Source organism: Pimephales promelas, chromosome 9, assembly GCF_988280905.1.
Source record: "Pimephales promelas chromosome 9, fPimPro1.hap1.1, whole genome shotgun sequence".
NCBI lineage: Eukaryota > Metazoa > Chordata > Actinopteri > Cypriniformes > Leuciscidae > Pimephales > Pimephales promelas.
Window position 1 is genome coordinate 31078710 of NC_142777.1, and position 13048 is coordinate 31091757.

General features: G+C 37.0%; 1 protein-coding gene across 2 annotated transcripts; it reads left to right on the forward strand.

Moving 5' to 3' along the window:
- The first annotated feature begins 285 nt into the window (after window positions 1-285).
- Window positions 286-9607, forward strand: rmnd5b (required for meiotic nuclear division 5 homolog B). 2 transcript variants are annotated; one of them, XM_039649308.2, is made up of 10 exons: window positions 286-394; window positions 1183-1359; window positions 3290-3432; window positions 3906-4043; window positions 4207-4307; window positions 4933-5099; window positions 5324-5489; window positions 6171-6273; window positions 6831-6985; window positions 7799-9607. In XM_039649308.2, exons 2-10 carry the CDS (start codon window positions 1221-1223, stop codon window positions 7860-7862), a joined length of 1176 nt encoding a protein of 391 aa, XP_039505242.1. In that variant the 5' UTR covers window positions 286-394; window positions 1183-1220; the 3' UTR covers window positions 7863-9607. The 2 variants fall into 2 exon arrangements, with proteins under 2 accessions (XP_039505242.1, XP_039505243.1); XM_039649309.2 differs by having other exon boundaries at window positions 357-456.
- The last annotated feature ends 3441 nt before the right edge of the window (window positions 9608-13048 follow it).

Genomic DNA, 13048 nt, shown 5'->3' on the forward strand with positions numbered 1-13048 from the left:
ATACTAGTCCCCCCATAAGTTTACATAATTGAAGTCCTTGAGGACAGGCATATTTTCTCACATATTTGTTTATTACTGCTTCATATGTTTTAGATTAAACCCTTCTAGTTTGCTGCTTTTAGATGGTTTCCAGTCTGGTCCCTGGTTTGATAGACTTTTAAACTAGTAGGACTGGGAAACCACCTTAAACAATCCAAGACCATCAAACTGGCCAAATTTGTGATTTGTACACGTGTATCGGAAGTGTGTGCTTTGCCTTTGTTGATATTTTGAGGTAAATCCAATTACACCTCCAGGCCGCGGGTGGCAGCAGAGCGTCAAAAACTCACGTCACTCCAGCACAGACCACTGCTTCGCGTCAGAGACGTCTGCTGGTGAAGTGGTGTCAAAACAGGCAAGAACATCATGTATTATTTAATTTACGCGTTTGTTACAACCTTCTAAAATTCGTTCGAGGTCAGTACTAGGTTACTGTGATTTAAACAACGTTACCATCGTTAGTGTCAAAGATCACGTTGAATCGTTCCAATTGATTGATGTTGTCTCGGTTATGCTAACAAGCTAACTGAATGTTTTGATCCTGTAGTATCTGTAGATGTAGATGTCAACGCACAATTTCAACGAATTTCAGTTTCCTTCAAGTTGACATAAATGTCATTGCAGTGCCTTACTTTAAAAGTTGAAATAAACTGAGAATGATAGATGTTGTTGGCTATTTTAGCTCATCATTATGCAGTGTTTGGGCTGCATAATCCTTACCCCGGCAAAGGCTTTTTATAAATGTTTTACCGAGAAATTTTCTGTTGTTTATGATTGATATGCATTGTTGCAGTATTGCTTTTATACTAGAATATATATATATATATATATATATATATATATATATATATATATATATATATATATATATATATATATATATATATTGCATTGATGCAGTATTGCTTTTATACTAGATTATATATATATATATATATATATATATATAGTCCTAAGTTTCATCATACCAACCTGAACCAGATGATAGCCAAATCCAAAAGTATGTTATTGCATTTTGTGTTTTATGCAACTAATTCCTGAAATGGACAGCCTAAATAGGTGTTAGTAGACACCTAATGGAGGAGGTTAGGGTTAGGCTAATCTTTAGATTGAGGTTGACTTTTATTTGTTGTTGTTTTGCAGGACGTTGTGTGTGTGTGTAAGCTGTAACGGCTGTGCTGATGGAGCAGTGTGCGTGTGTGGAACGGGAGCTCGAGAAGGTGCTACACAGGTTTGTCACGTATGGGCATCAGTCAGAAGAACGGCTGGATGAACTCCTGAGGAACGTCTGTGAGCTGAGGAGTCAATTGGTTGCCTACGGTGAGCTCGGAGTCTGCTTGGACACCATCATTTGTGCTTTGGTACAACATGAGCCTCTGGTAGTTCGATATCTATACCTTAGGCAACAAAACAGCTATTGGTGACTGATGAAATCAAGGCTTGGAGATTCATTTTAATGACACGCATGTGACATCAGTCAGAATATATGTGTTGTCACACTTTATTGTAAGGTGTTCTTGCTAGAGTGTAATTTTACATATAAGTAGTGAGTAATTTTAATAAACTACATGTACATGCTATATGTTTAGTGTTGGTTGCATGTAATGGTAACACTTTACAATAAGTTTCATTGGTTAACATTACTAAACTACATTAGTTAACTTCTTTATCATTTATTAATCTTTCTAATGCTAATTTCAATATTTAGAATCAATAGTTAAAGTCTCCCTGTGGTGAAAATCATGTTGTTTAAATGTCTATGTGTTGTTTTTAATGTGCTTAGCCATTGCTGAATATTTTCTCCTTAACTGCAGAAAAAAAAGGTTTGAAATCGCTGGTGTTTCTGATATCACAAACTACCTTGCAACCAATCACGTCAATGTCTTTAACAGCGAACTAGAAGGGGGGTCTCAAAAGATGCCAGGTTATCCCTGTATTTTAATTTGTTGATGTGAAAATTCGGGCAGATTCAGTAACGTAGCAGGTGTATTACGTATATTATGATATTATTATGAAGTAAATGCCTTTCTCCACTGACGTTCTGAGTTGTTTAAATGATTGTTAAGGCAGACTGAGATGGTGAATGGGAACATAGTTTGTGTAACATTAGCAACACATTATTAGCTGTTTGATAACATAGTCAAGCAAAAGGCTAATCATAGTATTTTCCGTTATGTGTCTGACGTTGTAAAGAGTGAAATCATTGTTGTATCATTGTGCAGAGTTTACCTCAGTAAGTTGGCCGAGTGAATCTGTGAACTGGCGTGAGTGGATGCGGGCCTAATTAGCGTATTCATGGTTCCACGAATGCTAAATAAAGCAAGGTTGTGGAGATAGATTCAAGCTATTTAATTGCATGAATATTTTTTTATACAGGAAAAAAAAAACATTTAAATATGTCATTTTGGTGATAAAAAATGAGTTTTAGTAGATAAAATTATTTACTACAGTGGGACTTTAAAATTAGTTAATGCACTGTGAAGTAGCATAATCAATGAACATATGTAGTTTAATAACTAACATAAACAAATACAGTAACAAATGTATTGCTAATCGTAAGTTCTTGTTAGTTAACACACAAACTAATGTTAACAAATGAAACATTATTGTAAAGTGTTACCCATTTAATTATGCATAATTCATAGTTATTACTGTGTTAACTACATGTAACGTGCAACAAGGACACAACGTGTTACCTGTATGTGCATATGTATAAAGACAAGGGACAAAAAAAATCATTTGTAGAAGAATTTGGTATTTTTTTAATTTCCTTTCTCCTGTCATTTGTGATAGAAAATAATTACAAAGCCTCATCTACTGAATAGCACCACATTGGTACTGAAATTTTCGAAATGATGGTATCATACTGTGGGAAATTTGTGTTGTTGTTGTTGTTTTTTTAGCTCCGAAAGCCTGTTATCAACTTGTGAGAGAGTGATTCATATGTCAATGCTTGTATATGAAAACAAGTCTAAAGAGGAGGAGGAGGAGGAAGTCAACCAAGTGCCTTTTCAGCTTTGAAAAAAGCCAATTCAGTGACATTAAGTCAGGAACAATAGGTGTTAGATGCCTGCATAAATAATAGCCTGCAGTGCGAACAAACATGCAATGTTTAGCTGAATAACCTCTAGCCCACACGTTAGGTTTGTAGATGGTTACATAAGCATAACTCTGTTACATAGATGAGTCACAGTAGATATGTCTGTTTAGATCAAAGTTTGCTTAGTTGTTATATTTCATTGTACACTAGGTGTTCAAGATGCGGATTTGTCAGTGCTCCATCAAACAATGGCCCAGTGCTGCAAGGAAATCAAAGAAACTGTGCAGATGCTCGCCTCAAGGCATAAGGACATCCATGGCAGTGTGTCGAAAGTGGGAAAAGCGATCGACAGAGTAAGAGTTTGATATCTGAATTGATTATGTTGTTAAATTACATCAATATTAACAACACATTAAACAGTTTATCTGAGTCAAGGTTTCCCAAACTGGGGTTTGCGAACCCCTTGAAGTTTTGTGAGGGAACTTTAGGTCATTCTTGATTTGATCAATAAGTAAACTATAAAAATGCTATAATAAATGACTTACTAATAAAAGGTGAAATATTTTATTTGTTTACTTGCAGCCTGAAACATGAAAATATGCTGTTACATTATTGAAATATTACTGCCTTGGACATTCCCGATCCCATTCCTCCTCTTTTTTGCCAGTAGTTTCTGACTGCTTTCTTCTTTCTTTGATAAAAATGATAAATATCTGCTCAAATTCTATACTACATTGATAATGAAATTATCCTTGTAGTTTGATTTACCAATTTTAGATAATGTGTGATTGAAAATGTGTATTAAATGCTGTGTTCTCTTGTCCAGAACTTTGATGCAGAGGTGAGTGCAGTTGTAGCTGAGAATGTCTGGGACTCTCCAGAGAGGCAGAAATACCTCAGTGAAACTATCGTAGAGCATCTGTATCGACAAGGCATGCTGAGTGTTGCGGAGGACCTCTGTCAGGTATGCTTTTCTTTTGTATTATTCTAAAAATGAGTGTGAATTTCTGTAAACATTGCAGTATTTCATATGTATGTTAACCTCTCCATGTACTGTATAAGCGCTTGTATTTTGTTGACACTTTGATCCTGGCATTGACATTGAGTGTTTCAATCTGACTTCACAGGAGTCTGGTGTAGTAATCGATATGAGCATGAAACAGCCATTTCTGGAGCTCAACCGCATTTTAGAGGCTTTAAGAACACAAGATCTCAGACCAGCTTTAGAGTATGTGTCCTGTCTGTCTGCTTTCTACTGCTCACTTTTATTTTTTATTTTATCCTCACGTACACTACATTTCAAAAGTTTTGGGTCAGTAAAGTTGTTGTTTTTTTAAACAAATTAATACTTCAGCAAGGATGCATTAAATTGGTCAAAAGTGACAGTAAAGACATTTATGTTTTCAAACAAAATATGCTGTTCTTTTAAACTTTCTATTTTTTATATTTCTAAAGCATCATGGTTTCCACAAAATAATAAGCAGCACAACTGCTTTCAACATTGATAATAATAAAACCAGCACCGACTGAGCAGATAAGAATGATTTCTAAATGGCTGATTCAAATTCAGATTTACCATCACAGGAATACATTTTAAAACAGTTATTTTAAATGGGAATACTATTTCACAATATTATTGTTTTACTCTATTTTTAATTTTTGTTAATAATCTTACTGACCCCAAACTTTTGTATGGTAGTTTATCTATCCACATCCTCTCAGTCTTTAAACATACCCTGGATTTCTTCAGAACATTTATTTGGATGGGATGTGACTTATAATATTGGTTTGTTGTCGTATATTTCAGGTTAGTAGTTCTAATGGTTATTTTGGTTGTATGATTGCTGTGGTAGGTGGGCGGTGACAAACCGTCAGAGGCTGCTGGATCTGAACAGCACCCTTGAGTTCAAGCTTCACAGACTCTATTTCATCAGCCTGCTCAACGGGGGCATCAGCAAACAGCAGGAAGCTTTACAGTACGCACGGCATTTCCAACCGTTTGCCTCACAGCACCAGAGAGGTGAGGAAAGGTTCAGCCCTGAATTGATGAAAAACTACATCTTTAACCTCAAAAAGGCTTTTATGTAAACATATGGGTGGAGCCAAATCACAATTGAGGCTGTTTTACCTGTAATGTCATTACTTGAAGCGGTTATTTTGTCAATTTTAAAGTTCTTAATGAATTGACAGCTGTATTACACTACCTGAGATGACATCTGAGCCTTATTTGTGTGTGCTTTCTAGATATTCAGATCTTAATGGGTAGTCTAGTGTACCTCCGCCATGGGATCGAGAACTCTCCATACCGCAGTCTGCTGGAGACGGATCAGTGGGCGGAGATCTGTAATATCTTCACACGGGACGCTTGCGCGCTGCTCGGACTCTCCGTGGAGTCCCCACTCAGTGTCAGGTCAGAACAAAAGTCTTAAATCTCTCCTGATCGTGTAGGATTTTAAACATAGGCCCTAACCAATGATTACTTGGATTTTAGGCCTTCTGATGAACGTCTGAATTCATTCATGTCTTCAAGACTTTTCAAAACAAAACACAAGGGTCTTGAGGCAAGGTTTTAAAAGTTTAACATTAAAAAGTTGTAACTTGAAAGGCCACGTTTTGTAGCGTTTATTCAGTGCTTTACTCTGCATAATGTATCTATATAATGTATTGTTAAAAAGTTTGGGATTGGTAAGATTTTGTTTCCCCTCCTTGAACTATAACCTTGAACCGTCATGTGTTGGAGTTCACCTCTACTGGCCGAGCGGCAGTGCTGAGTACCCAGCCCTCTTGGCGTCTCTGGTACCCCTTTTCCTCCAAGGCAGAGCTGGTGCTGGTTCAGAGCCAGAGCCTAGTTTCAAATCGGTTCTTTGTTTTTCGACCACCAAAGCACCAGCTCTATTAAAAATACAGCATTTATTTGAAATAGAAATCTTTTGTAAAACTTTTGCAGTTTATCTATCTCCATGGGTGGCGTTTCTCTGTAAATATTGACGTATATGTTCAATTGCAATTCGGCACGTCAATTACTTGCTTTTCTTAGCTTGAATTATATATGCTTTATTACTAAATCCTGTTTTGATTTTCTCTCCATCAGTTTTGCTTCCGGCTGTATGGCGCTTCCTGTTCTCATGAACATCAAACAGGTTATTGAACAGAGACAGTGCAGCGGTGTTTGGACACACAAGGATGAGCTCCCAGTAAGTCTTTCTCTTTACCTTTAATGCTTGATCTAAAGGTTTTAAATGTCTTTGTTGAAATATTTTTCTTGTATGAATTGTAATGTGAAATGTTTACATTATAATTAGGGATGCACTAATGTCTTGGAACTGATTTACTGATACCAAGTTTTTTTTAACCCTGATAATTAATTCTACAACACACATAATTGATTAACATAATTATTTACACACAAAAAAAATCAAATGCGTATCTCTATAGTATGTTTTATTAAGACCAGCTGACTGAGATATGGAAAATAAAGTGATCTTCGTTTGGAAGACAAATTTAAACCAATGGACTACTAATCTCCTTATTCAGACTGTTCTGAGTTATTATAAACAGAAAACACTGCAACATAAAATAAACTGGATTAATTAATGATATCCATGTCTAATATGTGCTTCCTTTTTATTGGCCCATGATTGGCGAATACATCTGCTAATTTATAATTAATAATGATTAATTGTGGTTATTTCAAAGACATTAATGCTTTATCTATTAATTCCTGCTCTGTGTTTGTGTCTGTGTGTGTTAGATTGAAATAGACCTGGGGAAGAAGTGCTGGTATCACTCTGTTTTTGCCTGTCCTATCCTGAGGCAGCAGACATCAGAGAGCAATCCACCCATGAAGCTCATCTGTGGACATGTCATATCCAGAGATGCTCTTAACAAACTCACCAATGCTGGAAAGTAAGACTCTGACTTATGCATCACCTAGACACAAATTAAGTATACTTCACTCTACATTTACTTTTAAAGTTTAATCTGTGCTGGCAAACTGACCCCAGACCTGATGCCTGATGATTTAAAAATGGTTGTTGCAACCAGCAGTAGTGGTAATTGACAGATTTTCTGCACTTTTTAAAGGTGAAGTGTGTCATTCTTTTAATGTTAACAAGGACCTATTATGCTTTTTTACACTTTCAAACTTTAGATTGAAAACGGTCTGCAAAACAGTCATTCCAAAGCAAATTATTCTCCAAATCAGTAAACAATGTTTCTGAACTCCCTGAAACGCCTCCATTGTAGTCCTGAGTTTTCTTGCGAGATTGTACACGTCACAATATTCCTCATTCCAATCATTCCCGCCCAAGGCAATGCAAAACAAAGAGACGATACCTGGTTGAGTTGCGTATTGAAACTTTCTTTTATGGTAAGGGGAGTAACATTTACGAAACATGTTTGAAGCTATTGACCAATCTGGTCCATCTGACCAATTTGAACACACTGTGCTTTTTGGAGGGAGGGACTTCATGAGATACAGGAACTAAACAGAGCGTTACTGACAGTCTGGGAAGAGAGGTGCTGCAACAATGTAAAATAAATGAAGAATAAGGTGTTTTTTGAAGATTGAAGCATGAGAACCTTTTAGAAACCACATGGCAATGCCTTGGCAACCATTGTTTGGTGCTATTAATCACACTTCACCTTTTGAACTTTCTATGTTTTCAGTTATAAATGTATTATTTTCCTCACTGAACATGTCTTAAACTCTCTTCCCAGGCTTAAATGTCCATATTGTCCTATGGAGCAGAATCCATCAGATGCCAAACAGATCTTCTTCTGATGTATTTTTTCGGAGCGTAGCCGAATGACGTGTCGAAGGCCTCTTGGAGCCGCAGTTAGAATGATCCTCATTCACTGGCATGACGAGCCTTCTGTGGCTGCTTCTCCCTCGTGACGCCACCTCCCTCTCCAAAGCTTTTAGTTGACAGAGGCCGGTGGCCATGGCAACATACCTGTAGAACCCGAGTCAGTAAGTGTACCTAACGAGGAAAAGATTGTGCAGATCATTCATTTGTTAACATGGCCTAGTATAAACAGGCTTTTATGAGTATGTATGTGTGTGCGCATTTCGCTTCCTTTTCATTTGTTTTAATTGCAGAGTATTTTTTAAGTTTCCATGGTAAAACACCCCTCTTTTTCTTTGTGACTTTTATTAAGCGAATGGGTGTGATGCATCTGTGTGGGTGACTTCTTGCCAGAAAATATCCAGCTCACTCTTTTGAGATCACATTTAAATACGAACGGTCGAGGATTCTTTGCACGTGTACGTGATTGAAATGGGTTTTCAGTATGTATATTAAGATTGACAGAATAAAAATAAGGATTGGTGAACGGTAGCCTGTTAATTCTAAACAAATGACGTCCCTCTTCCCAATGTAATAAAGGCTGTAATTAGAATGAATGGCGTTTTGATTCGTGCATCAGTGTGAATATTCATCAGAGATCAGAGGATTTGTGCGTGCAGATTGTGATCTTGTTCCTTGCGCTGGTTGGATGTCAGAGGAAACCTCTTTGTCCAAGATATGTGTCTTGCTCTGTTTTTTTTTTTTAAGTTTAATAAATATACAGCAGTGATTTGTGATGGTATAACTTTTCATTAGTATAATTACATATGTAATGTATTTAAACACTTGCACACACAGATTGGACTGGGCTCACATTAGCTCTCACAGCTTCGGGCTCTGCTTACATAATCAGAACACACACGCGGATTTGAGAAATGCATCCTCTGCAGACAGTTGCATTTGCCATCATAACGTAATGAAACTATATGCCCGTTAATGTTCATTTGATGGTAGACTGACTGTGTTTTGACGTTCCCCATAATGATGAGACTTTCCAGATGTTTCACATAATCCCTGAATGTAAAGTTCACTGTTTATTTCTGTATAGGTGAAGGGAGACCGTCGAATAATATTGTATCCCTCAGGATATTCATCAAATGCTCACTGGCTTTAAAACAATGCAGCTTCTAATTGTTCCGTTTCACTTTGAGATCGATATCTGGAAATGTGCATGCCGAAGCGGAATGTGTGGTTTGTAAATTGCCCTTTTACAGTGATTGAATGAAAATGACATTTTGAAAACCCTGCCCACCTCAAGCCTTTCTGACAGATGTGGTCCAGACCTGAGACTCGGTCACCTATCAGAGAGAGAAACCCTTTCCAAGAGCTCTTTGACATTCTCAAAGGTCGGGCATGTACTAACATACCTATGTTCTTCAGCAAAGGCTGTCCTATTGTTTAAAGCCTTTACGAGGTGTGTGAGTGCTGTGTGGCCACTGACGTGCTGATAATAAACGTTGTCTGTTATTTCTTTTAGTAGACAATCATTTATTACCTCCCTGAAATTTGTATGATCGAAGCAGAGTATTGGGAGTTTAAGGAAGTGTTTTCATTCAGTGATTGAGAAATGACTCTGCTTTCTCTACTAACTACTGCAAGGCAACTATTGTAAATATTTATCTTCTAACAGTACAGTATGTTTATTATACTTGCATCAAATAATAAAAAAGATTTATACTCAGCTTTTGAGTTTTCTGTCTGCCTGTACACACAAGTTTTATAAATTATAATGTATTTTACAGTCTTATTTAGTCCTTTGAAGCATGATGCAGTTTTAACCATTAAAAGTACCTCTAGAAAATGTTATACCTTCTTTTATTATGCAATCATTTATCTTTAATAATCCAAATACAATGCTTATATAGGATCGAGAGTGAGAGTAAAGACTTTTACACTGTTTTAAAGATTTCTATTTCTTTTTGACTATTTTTCAAAGAATATTTTAAAAAATGTATCACCATTTCCACTTAAATCATATGAAACTGAAAACTGGAGTAATGGAAATATTTCATAATATTACTGGTTTTACTGGATTTTATCATCAAATACGCAGCCTTGTGAGCATTAAAGACTTATTTAAAAACAGTTATGAATGGTAGTATATGTTCATAACATTTGCTGTAGGTTAATGTTTTATGATGTATACTTTGTTTCACTATAAACTGACTTTGATTATTTCTTTTTTTTCTTTTTTTGATGTAATGGACATAAAAATACACCCTTCACTGAAACTTGAAAACAATAGCCAGCAAACTGTTTTAAATGAGATGTTGACCCTTTCCTCCCACAAGAGGGAAACCTCAGTTCACAGAAGCTATAGGGGCTCACCATTTCAAGACCACTGTCACAATGGCCAGAAGAAGAAAGAAAAAGTTTTGATTCCTTTGATGCTTTTAAAGCTTAGTATTTGTTGAAAAAAAAAAATTAAAATTGTGACGAAAACGTACATCAAGTTTGTTCTTCCCCATTAAGGATCTAACTCTCACAAACCTTTATAACAAACTACAAAAGTGTTTTCGCCTACGGCACTGGTTCTTAAATCTGGTCATGGTGCATAAATAAAGAGAACTTAAGTAGATAATAAACCCTAGGGGGCAAAGCTATGAATATAGATGAGATAAAACAGCAATTACTTAGCCCTGTTGCTTTTCTGACTTTAAAAGGGGTGGTATAATGCCCTTTTCACAAGTTGATGTCCCCAGAGTGTGTATGTGAAACTTTAGCTCAAAATACCCCATAGATATTTGTATATTGTGTGTTAAAATTTTGAGGGAGAGCAAAAACCCACCATTTTTGTCTGTCCCTTTAAATGCAAATGAGCTTCTGCTCCCGGCAAAAAGGGCGGAGCTTCAAGAGCTCGTGTCCTTTTACCTGCATTTTATGTTCAAACAGGAGTCAGACAAAGATGGAGAGACTCAAGAAGAAGTGACAACATGTAGAATGCAGCTGGACATTTCTGAATGGTTAGTTGATTCATTTATGTCGCTGATGTGGAGTTAACTATCTTCTAGTCATTGATCAGACACGTGGGTTTGTTGTGTGTGACCTCACTGCGGCGCCATTTTTGAGGTATCTACTGACTGTGTGTGAGCATTGAAGGGATTAAGTGAATAACTCGCAAAACTGCTGAAGCACAAGAAAACTGAGAAAATGCCGTACTGCAATAAACAAGATAAATATGGCAGGTACCGTTTTTTGCAGAAATTGTCATCCATCCAGAACATAGATCCATGTATGAGCTCAGCTGACTGCAGTAAGTTGGAGTGCTGATCCTGCATTGCTTTCAACTATCGTGTTACCAGTGAACAATTTAAAAACTATTCATCTCTTAAAGCCCACAGACATTTCACCAAGTTACTGTGTCCTTCGGACGGTAGGAATGTAAATAAATCCTGTAAAGTTAGTAACAGCAAAGAAAGGTTTGCTGAATTGATGATGATGATAGTGTCATGTTAAGGATGGTTTAGTTTGCAAAAAAAAAGAATAAAAAAAAGAATGAAAAAACAATTCTCCAACAACAGAATACCCCAGCATCGATACCTTACAAATGGCGGCTACGCCCATAATGCACTTCGTTTATCATGAGTGTGCCGTTACCTGACAAAGACCATTCGCATTTCTGTCATGATAAATCTATAGATCACATTCCCGGGGGCAAGGTTTATGTAAAATTTACATAAAGAAGAAGAAGAAGGTCATTGTAGTCCCTACCAACCATTTGTTAGTCCTTAAAAAGTGATTTCTGTAAAAGAAAGTATCTCCCTTTGCTTTAAACTTTGAGCGACATAACTTTACTGATGTTGTTTATGAAACAGCAACATTACACACTAACTAAAGTTAGAAAAGTGAACTCATAATCAACCCCCCCTCTAATACCAGTGAACAACTTCTTGATTCTGAGGGAGCAACATAAGTCTCTACCTGAAGACAGAATAGACAGACTCCTTATTGTCCATGTGACAATGGCCCATTCTGGTTCATGGAGCACAAAATTCCTCTTGGTAAAGCTGAATCTGATGTGCAGGTGTGCAGTGTCTTGTTGAGTCACATTCTTCCTCTGAGAGCAGACCCATGGATTCCCACAACTTGTTTGTTACATGTTTGTTTATTAGTTTGGGGGATTATTTCTTATCATATGGAAATACCTGTCCTGAGATATCACGCAGAGCACGTAACTTTGTAACATAGCCTACCTAAGCCTACCAATATGAAAATATTCTTTTTTTGCCAATCAAAAGGCGTTTTCTGTTTGTCAATCATTTTGCACGCCGTAAGTGGGAAGTCAGAAGCGCGATAAATGAATTTGGACTTTCGTGAGTTTCTATTTAAAAAAACAAACAAAACAAAAACATCAGTAACATCGGTAAACATTTCATTGCTGGACAGAGGGAGCTTTAAAAGTGAAAATCGCTTGAAAACAGAAGCAGAGTGAAATGCGCATGTCCCTAGCTACGACCCTGGTTACACCGAAGCGGGAGTTTTGTAAAGAGGGGGCGTGTCTAATTCGGCAGATGTTATAAAATGGTGTAGCACAGCCTATCTTTAAATGGGTTGCGCATACTTTTACCTATTTACTAGTTAAAATGTTTTAATTGGGTTGGACTCAATGTCCTGATCCATTCTAATCTGCAGGTTTTTTCTGCATATCCTGCAGTTTTTGTCTGGGCTTGAAGTCCAGCCCCAATGATTAAGGTTTGATAAGGTATACGACTTTTATTAAAGGGCATATTGCAGGTTAGAGGACCCAACGAGTCAATGTATAGAAAAATAATGTAGGAACTAGATTTTCTTTAAAATATTCGTACAAATATGCTACAGAAGTTTCTAGAGTCGTTTTTGTGAGAAAATTTTACTTCCGCATCTGAAAATGGGCGTGGCGGGCGTGACGTAACTAGCGGGAGAGCGCCAGCCGCCAGTGGCTGATTCAAACCGCAAAACAATGGATCGCGGTGATATTTCAGACGCTGAAGAAATTGTTCATATTTACTCGTATGACGGACCACAGCCGTACAATTATGAGCCTGCTATGCTGCCAAGAGATCAGGAACAGGCCAGGATTAATGTTAGACAGAACGGTCAGAGGATAAAATATAGGCCTAGTGTGTGTGAAAGAAACTACTAA

Excerpts from the sequence above, each read along its gene's own strand:
- rmnd5b (XM_039649308.2), top strand. The coding sequence starts at position 1,221 with ATGGAGCAGTGTGCGTGTGTGGAACGGGAGCTCGAGAAGGTGCTACAC. Across the intron at positions 1,360-3,289 it reads GAGTCAATTGGTTGCCTACG|GTGTTCAAGATGCGGATTTG; the intron begins GTGAGCTCGGAG and ends ATTGTACACTAG. Across the intron at positions 6,274-6,830 it reads CACACAAGGATGAGCTCCCA|ATTGAAATAGACCTGGGGAA; the intron begins GTAAGTCTTTCT and ends TGTGTGTGTTAG.